Below are 19841 nucleotides of genomic sequence, written 5' to 3' on the forward strand. Positions count from 1 at the left end.
ATTTAAAGCTGTGGGCATTTCTAACGGCTTTTATACAGCGATACAGCAAGACCTCTCATTCGTTTGTTTCATGTGACGTCGCTAGAGGGCAGTGCTACGCAAGAAATGTTTGTCAGTATTAACTTTTACGCTTTCTGCACAAGATGTATATATACACCTTTTTAAGACACCTCAGTGACAACACTTAAAATCCACATGCTTGATATATGGACCTCTAAAAATAAATGGAATGGGGAGTCTTCCTGCTAAGCTACGCAAGTACTTTCTGCTAATTTCTTGAAATCACAGGTTTAATTTTTAAATGTCTTTAACCAGAAAAGGTTGCTAAACTACTTTAAGTTATGGTGCTGGTTGTGTGCCAAACTGATCAGAAAACTTACATGTTCTGTTTGATCTCTGATAAGGAGAGATTATCCTTTTTGGCCACAAGTTAGACTGTCTTATTAGCACAACATAGCCGATGTAGAAAGTGAAACATAATTAACTTCTAGTTAATCTACAATGCCAGCTGGCTTCAGTTTTTTTGTAGTAGGTGTTGAAAGTTAACTTTAACTCCTTTGTAAAGGCATTTGCTATATTAAGTTCAATGTGGGTTTTTTTTTCTGTATTCCTCATGACTGATCTGTGTGCTTATGGCTGATGTGGTTGATAATTAGCTGTTCCCACTGTAATAATACACTCTTTTCAGTCGAACTCTTTGGTAGCTTGTACAACTTAAAAATGTTAAACTACCAGTTATGGTTCTCAGTGGAAAACCTTTCTGGATCTTTTTAATACTGAAGGGTTTGTCCCTGATATAGATACTTGCTGCAACTTCTGTGAAATGTGATTTTACAACTTGTCTCAAGGTCACTTGTTTTCTAACCTCTGCTTATGAGTGACTATTAGCATACTCGGCCATTAATAAGAAAGACTATTCCCTTTACTAGCCATGGGCTAGGAATTCACACAGTCTAAAAACAGCAAAACAATGCATCACTTAAAGAGTTGCAGTTTGCTTTGTAGAAATTTAGATTTAGGAGATTTAAACTCTGAGTTTTATGCCTTAACTATTTCTGTTGAGTAAATACTTGGTATCTGTTAGTTGATGGTAGCTATTTGAATTTGCGATTAAGAGAATGAAAAGTAGAACCTTCCTGCTGAGCTCTGCACAAAGAATAACCTGTCACCAACAACCTCCCACCCACAGTGAAAAAAATAAAAAGCCAGTAGCTAAAGTCTCTAAACTGCTTGGAAGAACTTCTGACCTGGGCCTAGATCTGTAACACTCAGGGCAGCTTGGAGGAAATAGTGGCGTTTTCTTTACCTTGCCTCTGGTATCCATTGGTGGTTATGTTGGTGGAAAGCTTACAGACTCAATGGAATAAATCTAGGCATAATGTTGATACAGAAGCTGGCAAAAACTTTGAATGGTGTAGGATTTATAACTAGGAGTAAATGCTAACAACATTATGAATGTGAATGGCTATCTAAGCAGTCTTGCAATGTGACTGAGTTTAGGTGTTCAACTAACTTCTTTGTCTTCCTACTGAATAATTTTTTTTCAGTGAATCAAGTACTTTCTATGTAATTTCATTTTAAAAACATAAGTTGAAAACTACTGGCTACAAAGAAATTGTGTATGCTTTGGTTCTAAAACTATTGAAGTTCCGTATCTAGAAATTCCTGTATTACACAATGTTTTGATTATGATCTAAAATAGGAAAGTTAAGGTTTTTGGAAAGCTAAATGGTTTGACAAAAAACCCCAACCAGGGCTAGCTTGATGACTCTTCAGTGGGCTATGCTTGTATGATGTCTTCAAACATGCTGTCTTAGTGATTGAGAGACACTGAAGTACTGTTGGAACAATGTGGCGTGCTGGAATCTGCATAGCATACTTGTTTTGCTCAAAAAAAAAAAAAAGAAAAAAAAATTGCCTTAGAATCTGGGGGCGGGGCGGGGAGGATAAGAGCAGTGATACCTTATAGAGACAATATATTTTAATCAGATTAAAACGTGACATAAAATTTGACAACTTGTTTCCTTTTTATCTTAGGCTTATGGTATGTCAGCTTTGCCTCTAAATTTGATTAAGGGAACTACCACTGCAGCTTATGAACGTTTGGAGAACACTGAAGATATCGAAGAAGTGGAGCAGCATTTATTAAGGATTAAATCAAAGGTGCGGTTGGTCCTCACTGTTCTCACTTAATGAATTTTTTTCTTGCCTCCTTGCTAGTTGATGGTCGTACTGTAGAGAGCTTTCGTTAGAGAAAAAATAGCAAGTCAGAAGTGATTTATTTGAAAACAAATGTCGTCGCTTGTGTAGTAGCAATGAGGTTTTTTTTCAGTCCTGCAGCAGTACTTATTTCTGTCTTGATAATAATGGTGCTGCCAAGCAAAACGCAAACTTCTCTGGTCCTGTTTGGATATATGGAAGAGATACTTTGTAGAAGTTTAGAATATTAACCTCATTTAGTCTGCTACCAGATGTGGCATCCAATTTGTTGATACTTAATGTAGCTATCAACACTGGATACTTACCACATGGAGCTGTCATGAGTTAAATTAATCAAACGATTAATCATCTTTATGAATGAGTAACAGCCCCTGATATTCTTGCTTCCCAGTTCATGTACCTTGCTGTTATAAATCATTTCATTATGAAAAGCATACATATGGAAATATCTGTTCAGAATATAAACATCACTAGGATCTCAACACCGTTTATAAACGCATAATGGTCTGGTAGCTCACTGAAATGCTGTGCCTAATGTAAGCAGGACACTTAACAACTTTAGAGCCCAAGCCAAAGGAGAGTAAGATTTCTTCTTTATGGATAAGATACTAGGAATAATCTCCCACCCTTTTCCAACCCATTTCATATAATGGTTTGACCAGTGTTTTCAGAGCCCTGAGCAGGGGGAAGGGACATGAAGATGCATCACTTGAATCGTGGCAGTCCATCTGTGCTGTTGTGTGCTCTGTGATAGCAGACCTCAGCAGTGTTGAAACTGTTCCATCAGTCTTCCCTTGATACTTGGCTGTCTCTACACAGTGTGGTACCTTCAGCGTTCTGGGAATCCTGTTCCATAATGAAACCTAAAAAGTAGTCTCCCTGGTTTAAATTGCAAAGTTTTGGTTTTGCGCAGAGTACTACTACAATAAAGGCATCTGTATTACTAAGATCAGTATGAGAAAAATGAGAAACCCCTGAAAAGTGGAGCATTATGTATTACAAAAGATTATGTTGGTTTATGAGAGCTTCCAGTCAACTGGTCGCCTTGTTTGACCTAGCTAACAAATGGGATCAAGAAGTGGAAAGTTTAAATTATATCTGTCTATTAATGTGACCATTAGCATAGACTATTTTTTCTTGGGTTATGGATTATGGCCAGGATTTGGCCTCAGTCTGTAATTGAAATCTTAGGTCTTCAGTTGCATTTGCATGGTCATGAAGAAAGTGAGTGTTACTGAGGATAATGTATAGTGAAAACTGCAAGTATGAAGGTATGGTGCTGACATACTGAATCTTTTAATGGCAGGAAACCATATTAATCTAATAAATACACCTGGTAGCTTATTTCATTAGTTTTAAACAATCAAAGCTTGAACTTGCAGCTTGGGAGCTTGGAGTGTTCTGTGAAGGTTTTTTCAAGTCACTGGAGGGCTGTACAGGGTGTGGAAAACGTGCTCCTGTTCAATTGGAGATCAAAATATACTTTTTAAGTGTCACATGTGCCTAGAATGTAGTCGAGTCTTGTAGATACATTTCTCAAAAAGGTTACAATAGACTCGCTTTAACTTCATTAGCTATAAACTGTTTCACTATTGGTAGGAAGGCTCTTGTAAAACAAGAGGAGGGAAAATTGAATAGGGATTTTGAAAATTTAAAAATACTTAGTACGACATGCACTAAACTGTAAGAATCTCTTTTTATCTAAGGATCAATTTCTTATTCAGCAGCATTGATGATAGAAACAATTTTGGTTCTGTTGCTAATTAGTGTGTAACTGAGATTTAAGGATGTGCTACTCAATTTAAGAAGGCACCATTGTATTCTGTTGTAGTATTTAGAGTCTCAGAAAGAAAGTGCATGCTTAAACACAATCATCAAACAATAACCTGCTACACTCAACTAATTCTTGGTAGTGGTGCCTTCTGTTTGAATTCCTGTAAGGTTAATTTTTGGAAGAGCAAGTAATCTTGCTCTTGCAAGTACAAGAAGTATAGCTGAGTATCTGTAGTGGAATGCTGGAAAGAAAATACAAATGACAAGCTTAATATATCAGCTTAATTATGGAATTTGATTGGAAGGAACCTCAAAGTCATCAGGTTCAATGCTCTACACAAACCAAGGACCCCTTTCAGGTTAGATCAGGTTATTCAATCACATCTGGGCATTTTAAGTGTTTCTAGCCATGGAAACTGTCCACCCTGTTAAAATTTAACATCCTCGTTGTGAAAAGTGTTTTCTGTCACCTAATAGGAATCTGTCTTGTTGCAGCTTTTGACACCTTTGCGCTTCATCCCCTTGCTATGCATAGGAGCAGTGTGAATTTACATGCTACAAAGTCTTTAGAGTTGTTGCAACTCATTAAACTAGATGTCAAGTCTATTTTCTTGATTCAGTATCTCTTGCACTGTTTTTTGGTAACCAGTGCAGAGATGGTCGTCCTCTGTCATCAAGGGATAGACGTACTTTACAACAACTAGAAGAGAGGCTAAGGATACTTCGAAGAAGAGAGAGGCATCTGGAGTCTGTTGAGAAAAGCTGGTGGACGAAATTCTCTGAAGCTATCAGACCTCTAAAGGTAAAACTTTCTCACTTTCTGAGACAAATTGAAATAACTTCTTGCTTTCTTCTTCCCATATAAATCATAGGTCAAGCTTTATCAACTACCATTCTGAATAGCAACTGTTTATTTTAATTATTATACTGTACAATGACAGTCCTATAGCAAGCTCTGTTTGAGCTCTTGGAAAACCTTTTACTTTGCCTAAACTATGATTAAGATTGAAAAGAAGCAAGTCCTAGCTGATCTGCTATAGTGCCACTGCCATAGAAAATCTGAATATATTATCTTTTCTCAGGTATGTGAAAATGGGAAGGGGAAAAGGAAGAATTCCATAACTGTTGGGTAGATTAGTTAATGTAAGTCACGTGTGGCCGGCAGAAGTGAGATACTTTGAGGGTGTAAGTATTCAGAATGAGCATCTTGCCAGGTAATTACTTGATCAATAGTAAGCTAGCTGCATTCAACTTACATCTTGATACTTAACCAGTACAAAGGAGACTGTTACTGGGGCAAAGCTTTGATCTCGGTCTCTTTTTGATCTTAGGACTTTGGTTTTTTGTTTGTTTTTTTGTTTTTTTTTTTTTAGATACCTGGTTCTAAAAGCCAGTACTTCTATGGAACAGTATTGCCATATTAGGTATCTTTTTGCTAACTAGATGCAAGAAGAAATTTTAGCATTGTTTTAAACTGTAGGCTGCATTTTGAGAAGCAAAAGGTGGGAGAAGGAGGGTGGGACTATATTTCCTCTAATGTCATTGCTACTGTTAATGCTAAGTGCCAATGGAAATAGGCTGAAATTGCAGTTGAGCAAAAGCTTTCGGTGTGAAATTCTTAGTGGAGTTACTTCTCTATTATACATTAGAAATCTAGACTTAGCCCTTTCATTTAAAGGACAAGTATTCCTACCTGTTCCCTTTAACTATTTGGATGCTTCCTTTCTTTCAAAATAGATTGTGTAGTTTCTTTGATTTTCACCATAGGCTGTGGCTTATCTCTAGGCTTATTTCTATAGGCTGTGGCTTCCTTCAGAAAATATCCAGTTGTTCTGGTGTGGAGGTTCTCCATGGACTGAGTGTGATTATTTGTTCCAGCATGGTCCTCTTACCAGGCTGGGCGGGATGTCTGCTCCATTGCCTGGAGTAATACCTCCTCTGTTTCTGAGCTTGGTGTCTACAGGGTTGTTTCATGCTTCCTCTTGTTCCTCTCTACTGTCTGGTATTTTCCCCTTTCTTAAGTATGTTTTCCCAGAGGGGCCACAAGCTTGGCTGCTGGGCTCAGCTTTGGCCAGCAGTGGGTCAGTTGAAGCTAACTACAAATGGCTGGGTCCAGCACAGGGCAGCCTCTGGTCTCATCAGAGAGGACATCCCTTCAGCCCCCTCTGCTACCAAAACCTTTCCATGTAAACCCAATACAAATAGTGTTTCCTGTGAGGAATCCAGCATTGCTTCTTGGTCTGTACTTGCACACTGTTCAGTAGTGTGCCAGCAGTTTTCTTTACTCTGTTAATGGACACCAGCCCTGAGAGGGTGACTGCTCCTTTAAATTTTTGTGTTGCTTCAGTGTTGGTTCAAAGTCATGGAATAGCTGTCCTAAGCAGGTTCAGTTTCTTCTTCTGTTGGTACATGAGTACCACTGTAGGAATCAATTGGGCAGGTTGAGCATTCTAGTATTCTGGAGGGTTTTAGAAGTAAATTTTGAGGCTTTTCAAAGAAGTACCACTTAAGTTTGTGGATTATGTGGTCATGCCTGCTCAGAATAAATTAAATCCTAAACTCCATGATTATCTTAGTAATACTTTGGATTTATCCATAAATGAAACAACTTAACTTAGTTGACTGAGATCTGGGAGCAGGGACAGGAGGCAAAGTGCTCTCTAACTCAAACAAGGATGATGCAGGGGTCAGGGGAACGCTTAAGAAGTTGGAGGGAGCTACCAGGGGAAACTATGTAAGCATAATATGAGTAATGTCAGAAAAGACTTTGCAGCCTGTGACTTGATTAGGTGCAGTAGCAGTGGGGGAAAATATGCTAGTCAACTGGATATTTCTAAATTGTTTGGCGTGACTTATTAAACTGAAATGCAATTCAACTTTCACTATGACCTAGAAGTATCATGCTTCTACTTTTCCTATTGAGAAATGCCTATATCAATGTTTTTGTCTTGTTTTTTGCTTAGCCATGTTTTTTAATCCCATATGTTCAAATGTAAAACAAAACTTTAAGTTAAACCAGTTCTTACTGTCTCCTGCTTTAGCTGCTTCCTTACTTGCCCATATAGAGGCTTTTTATGAAGATGCTAAAAGAACTCATTTCAAGCAATAGTGTAAGTTGTATTAGTACTCATTATTTCAGTTCATTGGCTTTGTAATATCTTCAGTCTTGCATAAAAGCATGGTTCACTGGTTTTTGGCATTTACTTGTATGCGTACTAGCTTGTACAATAGACTGTAGATTAGAAGACCCAAGCAGACACTGAAAGGTGATCAAAGTGATGTAAGTGCTAAGTGGCAGCTCTGAAACCTGTTTTGTAGGAAATGATTGAGTACAGGTGGGTATAGGGTTTGTGTTTTGTAGTTGAGGGAGGAGTCCAAACTGATTGTAGTGGAGGAGGTACCATAACCTGAGGTATGGTTGCATTGAGGTCCTGCGTTCAAAATGATTAGGGAGTAGTAAATAAGGTTGTCTTGCATTGAAAGTTAGACTACTGTTAATATTGATCAAGAGTTGCTTTCTTTTTTGTGTAATGACCTCTGTGTTTGGCTGAAACCCAGGCTTTTTGTGTGTTCTTGTTCTAGCACTAAAAGCTTTTCAGTATTAGTTGATAAATAATCCTGCTATGAGAACAAGAGGTTTTGATTAAGCACTGTTCTTTGCTCTGAAGTTGGTCATGTGCTCATGTTCTCAGGGGCTTGGATTCTTTCTTGTTTACACTGTGACATAAAGCAAAATTATTTTGTAGACTTTCACAGCAAAGTGTGTCTAGAATCTTTAAAGATATTCTAGTTGGTTTAAAGCTAGTAAACAGCAGTACAGTAGTGTCCCAGTAAGGCTTGTGGATGGCAGATTTGTCCTTTGCTATAAGCGACAAGTAGAAGGCAACAGTGAGTGTATAGCTGTGCAATGTTTTTCTAGCCTATGCTACAAAGGCTTTATGCAGGGCAGGGAAGGAAAGGAAGTACTTGCTCTTTCCCTTACCCGTATACCGAATGATACCCAGCTGGAGGCATGCTTTTAAGTTAGGTTGATACTACTTCATAAGGCTCAGCCAGACTGTAAATTGTAAGCTCAACTACTAGTTCATTAGTATTCTCTTAATCATTGGCTGAGTGCTGGGTAATATGCTGGAAATGAGGTGTAGATCGCTCTGTAATCGGTTGGGGTAGAAGGAAACTTTAGGTAAGAACATAAAGATCTCTTCTGTGAAAGGTCTAAGTCAACTGATGCTTTGAAGTTGTGTAAGTGTAGGTTGATGTTAATGGCAAACCATATGTGGTTCAGTAGTCTTAATAGCACTGTGGAAATACAGGATGAACTAAGGTAGAATGGACGCCTTTGGTTTTAGTCTTTTCAATCTTGTATTTAATGGGACTGGAGTTGAGGTTGAAATGAGAGGAGGAGTGCTTCTTCAACCATGTATCTACTTCTAAATGTTATGCATCACTTCAGAAGACAGACATTCCAGAGGAGATGTGGATGCCTGTCTAACGGTCACAGCTGGCAGAAGATAATGAAGTAACACAAGCTTCAGACTCCTGGTCGTGATAAACATACATTTCCTGTATGGCTAATACCTAGTGGGAGTCTTAGTACACTTAAATATGTGCAGGTTAATACTTACCTTGCTATTAGTCTCTAAATCTATACCTAATAATAGAGCCTACATAATTTGAGTAGTTTTATAAGCGATATTTTAATATCATGTTTGAGTCTGCAGATGGAAGCTTATCCTGTAATGAACGATAATAGCATCTAACTGAATATCTGTAATGAGCAGCACTAATAAAGTTCTTAACTCTTTCAAGATGGCTATGTGCCAAATTTTAAGGTTAATGAAACAATTTAAACTATGAAACTCCCTCATTCATATGGAAGACCGCACATTGTATTTCTGCATATAGAATTTGGAAATAAGTCTGCCTAGGTTGTCTCAGGTCTAGCAATCTGAAAACATTATTGTTTTGGGAAGTTCAGCATGCTTATCTGAGCATATTCTGTGACTAGGGTTTCTAGGAAAATACAGGGATCCTGTTGGAGCTGTAACTGAATGGGTTTGCACTTTTGTGCACAATCTCCTAACTCCCTTAAAGACTTTGAAGGAGAAAACCTGCCGAAAAGTGGAGAATGACTTCTTGAACTAGCTTGTAGGGCAGGAGAAACAGTAGAGGGTATTCTTATTGAGGAGGACAGCTTAGAGAATGAAGTCCCTGGCTTGAGTGCTGTATTTGGTAGGCATAATAAAAACACTTTCCTGTCTAGTAATTAACATCTTGAGGAACAGCCTTACTTCTCTGAATCTACTTGATTCATGGAAGAACTCAAAGAAATGAAGCTACCTTTGAAAAAAGGTGGCTTCTTCTAAAGATAAAAATCAGAATGTACGGGGAAAACAGAATGTACAGGTATAAGAATACTATTTCCAGTTCTCTAAACTTACTGCTAAGTTGCCAGAGTTCTTGCTGTTAAAAGTAAACTCAAACTTTTCATACTCGGACTATTTAGTCTCTGAATGTAGTCAAGCTTTTTAAGCTGCTTGTTTACTTCAATCTAGCTCTTAAATCCTAAAAAACCTGAATGCAGAAACCCAGCTTAATTACTGATGTGGTTGGTCTACAAAATCTTCATTTACTTCTAGTGAACTTAGTTGTTTTATATACCACTTGGCTTAGCTAAGAAGTTCTGTTCTTATTGTATTGTATGTCAGGCAGTTCTGTATTAGTGTGCAGAAGCTTACAAAAAAGCCTGATATTGTTGACTTTAAATCAGATAGTGGTGCTGTTTTTTATAGTGTCCTAAACACATTTTTACTTATTTACGTTTATGACTTGCTAGCTAAATAGCCACAGCTGTTACAGGGTTTTTTTGGTTTCAAATTCTTGAATAGAGTATGCACTCCAAAGGAGGACTCTGGGGCAAATGACTCGCCTAGTACAACTAAAAGGGTATGGAAACTCTTCTTGAACCTTTTCCAGGAGAGGCAGCCTTAGTCTGGCAGTTGTGATGTGGTTATTTCATCTTGTTTTAATCACGTGTGGGTAGATACTGTTTTTGAATAATCGTGTTTTCTTGAAACTCAAGTATTTTTCCTGCTGCATCAGTATTTATAACCATTTCCTAGTTCATTCGCAAATCTTCACATCACTTCAAAGTTAAATTTCTAAGTGACTTAAACCTTTGAGTCAAAAGACTTTGTAAAGTTGATGGTTTCTGTAACCTTGAAAACTGCTTTGAAATACTCAGTACTGATGAGTAACTAAGCGGACTTGCAGGCAGAAGCAAGAAGAAAGTAGACCTGGTATTTGGGCTTGATTACTTGAGTTTTACATTAGTCCCCAAAGTAGCTTGGTTATTGTTTGAGTAGCAGTGCTACAGAAGGGAGCTCTCACTTGGGAAAGGTGAGATGTTCCTTGTAACCTGTGCACAGTTTGCCTCCTATTGGAAGATGAGCACACAGATATGGTGGCCGATGGAAACTCTAATTTCCCTTAAAGTAAACCCAAATGCACGCATATAGTTAGCTTTCCATATAATATAACAAGTACAGGTTATGCATTTTAAATGCTGTGTTCATTAATATAACAACTCATTTGTGTTAAGTCAAAAATGTCATTATGGGTAGACTTCTGTTTTGCACTATAGCACATGATGTACTTTACAGCTTGATTCTGGGTTTAGTGTATCCACCAGGCAAAGAGGTGGTTCTTATCTTAGATGATCAATTTCTTAAATGATTGACATAGAACATTTATATTGTAAAACAGGTGGTGTTAGCACTTTCAAGTATTTACCAAAAAGTTACTGTTTCAATTGTGTTTAAGCTCTGAGATGGTCCAGAATCATTAGTCCTTTATTGAAGCTTAGACAAGTCTTCGCTTCTTGTATCGGCTGCAAGCACTTTCAGTTACATTGTAATAAATCTTTACTTGCAGATTGTGTGGGGAGTGTTTTTCATCATTGTGGCACTGCTCTTCACTGTCTCTCTGTTCTTGTCAAAGTAAGTGTATTTCGGCATTTTTCTTAACTATTTAAACTACATAGTTTTTGCTGTAACATCAAAGTCGGGGGTGGCTTGCTTCAAGAGTTAACATGCATTTCTATGCTATGTTTTGAACTAGAGCTGCATTTCTCATTGTAATAGTATATATTGAAACTGAGCAAGATGTGCTAAAACAGAATCAAAGGACATAGTTCAGCATGGTTGTCTGTATGCTGCTGAAAACAGTTCTGATTGAGCAGAGAAATTAAGCTTCCTTAACATATATGCTTAATTCAGACTACAGAAGTATTCTGATTGCTTGAATGAATCTTAATACATGTAGGTGCTTCTTGGGTTAGGTGACAGGTGCTTAAATTCTTGCAGTGAATGGCATGTATTATCCATTTTTATGTGCATTACACTGTAAGTGTTTCGTGCTGTTGAAAGCAATATAGGCAGCTGCAAATCTGGTGGATTTCAATTAAGATTGACACTAACCAGAGGTCTCAAATGTTGGCATTTTAATTTTACAGACTGGGCAAATAAGCACTATAACCCAAACCAGAGAAAAGCTGAAATGCCAAGGAGATGCAGAAATCAATGTACCTTTTTATAGGACAAGTGCAATAAGTGTGGTAAAACAAAGCATGTGTCCATGTAGATATGAAAAACTCTCAGCCTCTAAGCTTAGTTCTCAGTCTGAACTGTCTTTTTAAATTAAACTGAAGACAAAGTTCTGGGAGAACCATAGTACTTACCCAATTTTTTTTAATTATTGCAGTTTGGACAAAGCTCTGCATTCAGCTGGCTTCGACTCAGGATTTATAATTTTAGGAACTAATCTGACTAATCCATTGAATATGCTGTTACCTGTTCTTCAAACAGTAAGTAAAAAACCTGATGATACACATATGTTCATGTCTATTTTCTGGTAAGCTGTCAAAGGGAAACTACACTACTCCAAGTAATTCATTAAAACAAAATTGTCTAGGTGTGTGTTCTGTAAAAGCAAGGAAACTTCCTCGTTAACAACCTTTTAGTTATTAGATACTGATATGAAAATCTTGGGTGATTGGAAGCCAGTTGCTGGAGGAAGGTGGTGCTTGAAACCAGCTTTCATCTCATGAGAACATAGTGGCAATGGAGAATGACATCATTTTTTGTTATCATCCACAGAATAAAAGCAACTTTCTCCTATGTCCTACCTACATTCTAGTTGTTTGTGTACTTGATAGTTTGTCCCCCTGAAGTAAAATAAATGCACTTCTTCACTTTTTAGTATATTTATTGCACCTTGAAAGATATATTACACTCTGCAGTTACTCATGTTATAGCAATACATTAGTCTTTGAAACAAATCCTGTTAACTTCCGTAGGGTTGGAAGGCAACAAGGCCACATACAAATTTGGTAATCAGTGATGGGTAGGCTAAGAAAAAGCCTTAATGTAAGCTAGTGCTTTACCCTTACCTAGTTGAGTTCTTTCAGTATTCTTGGTATAATGGGTTAGTACAATACATTGTTTCCTTGTGGTTTCAAATACTGTTGAACACCTTAAGCTTGCAGTTTACTGAGAAATGTAGTGTTCAGCAGCAGTATTATCCCAAGCTGTTATTCATGTAAACATAAAAATCAAGTTTTAGACTCAAATATGTTCAGAAATATTCACAAATAGAACGTCTACAGTCCTAAAATGATTGTTGCCACCATGGACTTCCTTCTAAATGTACTCTTGGAACAGAATAAAGTATTTCTTGGCCTAAAAATGTATAACACTTCAAAACTAAGGCAAGTATTAAATTAATAAAAAAGCTTAGTTGCATTCACAAACAAATTGTGTAAGCTCTATTAGCAGCAGGCTAAAATAGCTGTATTTGGTGCCAGTTATGTAAAACTTTTAAATGGAAGGACTTGTGCTACCTGAGATGCTTTAAGTACAAGCTACTTATTTAGCTTGTAAGTGGGGGAAGAGCTTGTTTTCTAATATGAGTATTTTCTTTTTAACTGCTTGTGTTCTTTTTTTTTTTTTTTTTTTTTTTTTAGGTTTTTCCACTCGATTATATTCTTATTACAATTATTGTCATGTACTTTATCTTCACTTCAATGGCAGGGATTCGAAATATGGGTATATGGTTCTTCTGGATAAGGGTAAATATGACTTAAGAGTTTAGTTTATGATACTCAGTGAGATGCTTAACAAATAAAAATATCAAATATAGTCATTATTTATGTACTGCTGCATAAATACTGCATGTTGCAAATAGCATTATCTATATGTCTAACGAGTGTTAGAATCCCATTGTACCTTTCAGAAGCCATGGAAATTTTGTTCTGTTTTGCTAAGTTATCAGACTGAAATGGGTTTTTTAGTTTGAGCAGTACAGTCAGCTGACTTTCAAGTGTTTAATCAGTGGCATTCTGGCTTCTGACTTCCCTTAGTTAAAACCACAGGAATCTGATATATTGGAAGTGTTAGTGAACTTTATGGTCAACATCTGAAATGTGCATGCGGTCAGTAGTGCTTGACTTGCTTTTTTGGGTGGCAAGCAAGTTTATCTAGCTTGGTAAGAGTTAAACAGCACAGTGATATGGCATATCTAAAATGATGCAAATACATGTTACTGTATTGAAACATCAGCTTTGTATCCAACAGTATGCCATTCATGTCCACGATGCGTGGTTAATTATTTCTCTGCTTCTGTGCCTGCTTTCCCTTTAATTCTGTCACCCTTTCACGTGGTGACATCCCAAAATTGTGAACGGTGGCCTGGAGTCCTTGCAATGAGTTGTGAGATTGGCTGTTTGTTTTGGTCTTCTGTGACTTACCCCTCAGCTACCAGCTTCTTTGCCCTGATGTGTTACTCTGGTTAAGCCTTTGGGGATTACTGGATAGGGTAGTATCTAACAGGGTAGCCATGAAGCATTATGTTGTTCCCTGCAGTGTGAAGTGGAAAAGATGCCACCATATGGTATGCAAGTTTTCTGAGAGCCTGAGAGTACTCTCTCATAACGCCCTTCTCTGTTTCTAGATCTGGTTGGAGGTGTAGTGATAGATGACACCTCACCTTGACCAAAGGTCACAGTATTCTTTGACAAACCTAGGCACAGTTTGTTTTCAGAGATAGACAGTGCCAATTAACTGTTGCTACCAAGTGCTGGTGTATAAATGTCAGGGTCACTAATACAAACAACAATTAACTTGTGTGAACATCTGTGTCTTGAAATTCAGGTAAATACACCTCAAAACCTGCTTTGACTCACTGTAGTTAAGTTGCCAGAGGATCATTCTAGCAGCCTGTAACTTCTGTCACTAGCCTTAAAGCTATTACTTGAAGACATTTAAAATCCTCTTTTAATTCAGGAAAAAAAAATATTTATTATGTTAATACTTGTTCTCTGTTTTTTAGCTTTATAAAATCAGACGAGGAAAAACTCGCCCTCAAGCACTTTTGTTTCTCTGTATGATACTTCTATTGATAGTTCTTCATACAAGTTACATGATCTACAGTCTTGCACCTCAGTATGTAATGTATGGAAGCCAAAAATACCTGGTACAGGTGAGATGTAATACTTTATTTTTAAAGAAAAAAATATCTTACCTTCTGTATCAAAAATGTACTGTTTACAGTGATTTTTAAAGCCAGGGCCATTCTCTGTTTTGAAGACTCTCGCAGCCAGGTTTTTAAACTACTAGTATATCTCTTGATAATACACAAGCCAGAAACTGGTTGTACTACATACAACACAAAATAATTCCTAGGTCATCTTTGGACAGTGTAAAGCTTTGAGTATTGCTTCATTTGATAAGATAGCTGCAGGCTTCTACTAGATTTTGTACTGGTATGCCTAGGCTGCTCAGTGACTGCAGTGAGGATTAGTTTCAGTGTGTAAGGTGGTCTGTGGACTGAAAGCAATGTTATTCTGCAGTTCATAGTTGTTATGTGCATATTTGTGAGAAACAACAAAGATGAGTTGGTACAGTAGGGGATAAGCAGAATGAAACTGAGTAAGTGCTGATGAATCACGTTTCAGGCACTTGGAACTGTCCAGCTTCATGAAACTCCTTGCAGTTTTTGTTCTATGAGATCTATAGAATTAAGTTGTTAATATTAGTCTCTGCTTTTGTTAATGCATTTTTGTGTACTTCAGGGGTTTTTGTGTTTAGTTTTTCATTTTCTGTACCTGAAGGCTTATAATTACGTTATTTCAGCTTAGTTTGAGTGGAGGCCTGCATACTTCTGGGGAAGTCCAAAGGTACACATCATAGGGACCTTTTATGGATAGCTGTTTACCAAGGTCTGGTATTCTACAGGTGTGGGCTTTGTTAGCTCTGATCTTGCAAATGTAGAGAGCTAACTAGGTCACGAACTGGTTGCTCATATTCAGGCACAATGAAGTCCAGATCTTTTGATGTGCTGTTTGGGGTTTAAGCGGGTGGAAGGGTGGGAAGGACAATTTCATTAAGGATCCTACCAAGCTAACCTTTAAGCCTATCAGTGATCTGAGGGGAAGAATCCTTCATGATAAAGCTTGCAGATAACATGAAAGATTGAAGTGAAAAGCAAATAAGAGAGACTGTAGCTAGGAGTTTGTTTTCCTTCATGAATAGGATGGCGTTGTTTCAGTAAAATAAAAAGTGGGTATATTGAGAGGGGGCAGAAACATTGGGACTCAACACACACTTGCATGTTAGCAGTTTATAACAAATAGCATCTGAACATAAATATATAGTTTGTAATGAAAAAGGTCAGGAGAATGGATCACAGCATTAGGGAGGCTGTCCTGTCATTCAAACAGCTGTTGAAATACGATCCTGGTTAGCACTGCAAGGAGTAGCTGGAATGGTTGAGTAGAGCTAAAACTGTTCATTTAGAGGATTAAAACCATGTTATGGTCAAGAAAGGCATCTTGTGTCTTTGAAATGGGACATAAGCTAAAAAGCTGTGTTTTAAGTGTTTTAAAGTGCATAAAATAACTTGGGTAGAAACTGTTTCATTGTTGGAATAACAAGAAACATAGAGTATGCTGGTAAACTATCTGGACTTCTCCAGCATACCGAGTAAATACAAGGTTTTCAGACAACATCCTCTCAAATAATCTTTTATAATGTACCAGACACGTTATCTCTGTCTGACTACCCTGATAACTGATGTTAAATTTCTGTATTTTGAGATGAGGAGAGTGATGGTGGCAGAAAATGTAGAGAAGCAACAGATTTTTCTGTGGATGATAGCTATGAAGAGGTTCTGGAAATTTATGAATTGATTATTATGGAACTCAGGAGTGGCCTGGAGCATAGACAGGAACTGGAGAAGTGAAATACATTTTTGTGCATATGACAAGCTTTCTGATGATGAAAGCTGTATGCACCAGTTTGCTTGCACACTTTAGATTTTCATTGCTCACACAACACAGTCAATTTCATCATTTAAAGTAACACCACTGGTAACCAACACTGTATAGAACTAAGGAATAAATAAGCAATAATCAAAGTCAGTTTAGTGGATGAGTAGGCTGTATATCAGTGACCTGTATGTTAGAATCTGGTGCGTCATAGAAAGGCAGTGTATAAAAAGGAATACTTTCCCTTTTTCTTTGCTCTACAGTAATTCCCAATTTCGTAACCTGTCAAACTAATTTGTACCAAAAATCCATAGTGATGCATTAGACAGGTTAGAATCCTGTTTGGATCTTTAACTGTTTCCTTTGGAGACCGTTAGTCTTGACTTTTTAACTGTGAAGTGCTTTGACTTTTTCTGATAACTGAATATGTGTAGAAAAATGAAGCTTTTGTGAGGCAATTAGTGTTAGCTAGACCTGGGCTACTTGCTTTATTTAACTTTTTGACCATTGGGGTATTCAAAACATGTGTCCCCATTTAATTGAAAGTTTCTTCAGCTATGATGTCTGTAGAACTTCTAAAGTTTATTTTGGATACGGTGCCGTTACCAACTGAGGCCCTGTGTAGGGCTTTGGTTAACTTGCATAGCTCTTCAAACACCAAGGAATGCTTGCTTTTGTCTCTTAAGACAACCTGTGTAACATCTGCTAAACAGCTGCGAGTCTTTGTAGCCTTTCACAAAGGTGAGGAGTTCTGTCCCCATACAGGCCTTCCTCTCGGCTTTGTAGTAAAAACATAACTTCGCCCATACTTGAGTGTAATTTGTATTTATGTTCAGTGAGGCCAAAGGGTTTTTTTTTCCACTTGTCTGAAAGATGGACCACTGCTTGCTGATGTTTCTACCTAGTGGACCTGTAAGACTTGAGTGATTCAGACCAGAATTAAAAGGCCAACATTTGCCGTAGGTGACACTAATACTTTTCCCCAGTTGAGGGCCAGAGTAGCATTGGTCACTTTCCTTCCTCAGCATTCACATAGATGATTCAGAGGAGTGGAGCTAAACTGCAGGACACAGAGTATCTCTGCTGTCATCCAGGAATGCAGAAGTATCCCTTAGATCTGTTCACACACTTTGCCATCTTTAAGTTCTTGATCCTGAACATAACCAGGAACAAATGTGTAACAGGGTACAATGTGTAAAGGGCTAACCCTTTAAATGGTAGCTTGCTATTTTCGTAAGTGCCTGAAATCTGTCAGCTCTTGAAGCACATAGTGTGACTGTACTTGGTTTTGTCTCCTGCTTGTCCTTGAGGCATCCTGCTTTCAGCTTTGGACTGTATACAATAACTGGAATGCTGGAGTCTTACTCTGACAATGCTCATACTAAAAGTGTCTGAGACTTGAGTGCTGTACTGCATAATGCCAAGTAAATTATTTTGAGGAATTGTCCTGTAGACACATCTCTCTTGTCACTTACATGTCTTTTCCGTGCCCTGTAGGGCAAAAGGGGCTCTACCTCAAGTGCATGTTGCTAATACAAAAGGTATGAGATGACAGCGTTAAGGGCAAAGCTCTCATACCTTTTCTGGGAAATCACTACAACTTGGGTGCCTCTGATGTTTCTCCTGCTGTGTGCATTGATATTCAGGCACAACTTTTCATGTGTGAGTTAGCTTTGTCTAAGACTTTTTTTTAAAAAAAAAACATAAATACTTTTGCAGTTTGCTTTGTGTAATACTATTTATATATTAAAGAATCTTTAATTTGAATGTTAAAAGTTCTATCTGTGTGAAAATGAAAATGGTGTTCAACTGATCAGGTTAATGAGATGACCATTCTTAACATGGCAAATGTGGTTCTTCTATTTTATTAGGAAGGGTTTATACTATAAAATCCTTTACTTTACATCTTTGGCTTGGAATACGTTCCATTTTTTTTCATGTCTGTGTTGTGAAAAGGTGGAATATTTCCAGTGCTCCTTTACAAGGTTTTGCCTTGTGTAGGAGAGAAGAAAGGATTGCTAGGGAAAGAGAGGTTGGGTTCATGACTCTAAGGTACGCCCCAGTGCCTTGAGCTTATGAAAGCATTTGGAGTTGAATCCAGATATGTCAGAAGTCTTAAATTACAAAAGTGTCCATGGAGAACAAGAATGATATCAGACCTGGAAAAAAGCATAGATGTTACCAGATGAAATCCACAGGTCTAGCTATTGTTGCATGTTGTATTTAAAATTCCTACTAGTTAAAAAATAAAATCAATAAAGATAAGGATGCCAAAACTTTGAAGTGGCAAAATTCTGATCATTCTGTGCTTTTTGTATGTCCCTGTAAAATTCTACAATCTATTAATGCTGTTCTCTTGAAAGAAGCACACTGAGCAGTGTAAGTGGTGATGGTGACAGTCAGCTGGAATACCTCCTGGAGATGGGACACTGTTAAATGTACACTGAATAATTGACACTTCATCTTCTGTTCTTATCCTGTTGTTTCTATCTATACGTTGTCCTCTTACTTTGGTTCCACTTTAGTTCCTGGTTCTTCTGCCTAATCATTCTCTATTTGGATCAGTTTCTTTTAAGACTGTGATGGCCTCCATGCTTGTCTGTGTTTGCATGGAATGAAGTGAACTGCTTATACAAGCTGCTGCTTGTTAGGATAGACACTTGGTTGTTTCTCTTTTGAATGTTCAGAGTGAAAGCTGAATTTGCTTGATATTGATAAACCTTCTCACTTAAGTTGTCAGAGAGACTTAGTTTTGTGGGCTGGCTTGTGCTGATTTCTGGTAGGTTTCAAGAGTTTTTCTACAGCCTGAAGGAGAAAAGATGTTGACCCTTACAGATTTCTTTAGAGGGTCTCCTGTTTAGGAAATCATGAGGGCTACAGTAGCAAGTATGAGAGCCTTTGAAGTGAATTACTGTATGAAGAAATCAGTGTAGTACAGAGGATTTGCATTGGACTCTGATAAAATTATTCGCTGATTACTCAAAAGTGTCATATGTAAAGAGTTCATGTAGTCTCTGAAAGAGTCAATTTTTAAAAGATTTGAGACACATAAACAGATATATACTGGGTTTCCAGTAGTTCAGCATCATTTTTTTTCTTCCACTCTGGCGATCTTGAGTATATTGTTTACTATCACCTGGCTTTTAGGATAGAAGTAATCTGTATTAGCTATCATGCAAACCTGACGCTTCCATGGTGTTATCACCAAAGTTGAATTCCAAATTCATTTTATGCACAGTTAGAAGGCTTAATTTCAGAGATGTTTTTATTTTTACAGGTCTTCAAAAAGAACACAAGCTATTAATTTTTTTTCTAAATAAAAGCGTATTTAGAAATAGTAATGTTGTACCACTTAGAGCTTACTCTGGTTTTGAACAGTATATGCAATCTTAAGCCTTTTGAATATTGTAAGATGTTTGTTAAAGCCTTTTTTTATATATTGGGAGATATTTGTTTCAGGGATTATCATTGTGTATGGAAGAACATTGCTGGTAGACTAGTGTACTAATATTCCATATTTATAACA

General features: G+C 37.4%; 1 protein-coding gene across 2 annotated transcripts in view; it reads left to right on the forward strand.

The window, feature by feature from the left end:
* Positions 1 to 19841, forward strand: part of LMBRD1 (LMBR1 domain containing 1) — a 76270-nt gene that overhangs the window by 40759 nt on the left and 15670 nt on the right. For both annotated transcript variants that reach the window (XM_040598618.1, XM_040598617.1), the window contains exons 8-13: positions 2038 to 2163; positions 4643 to 4795; positions 10927 to 10991; positions 11755 to 11857; positions 13016 to 13120; positions 14380 to 14529. In XM_040598618.1, coding sequence (XP_040454552.1) covers positions 2038 to 2163; positions 4643 to 4795; positions 10927 to 10991; positions 11755 to 11857; positions 13016 to 13120; positions 14380 to 14529 — 702 coding nt within the window. The remainder of the gene's footprint in view (positions 1 to 2037; positions 2164 to 4642; positions 4796 to 10926; positions 10992 to 11754; positions 11858 to 13015; positions 13121 to 14379; positions 14530 to 19841) is intronic.

This window comes from Falco naumanni, chromosome 6 (genome assembly GCF_017639655.2).
Source record: "Falco naumanni isolate bFalNau1 chromosome 6, bFalNau1.pat, whole genome shotgun sequence".
NCBI classification, from domain to species: Eukaryota; Metazoa; Chordata; class Aves; order Falconiformes; family Falconidae; genus Falco; species Falco naumanni.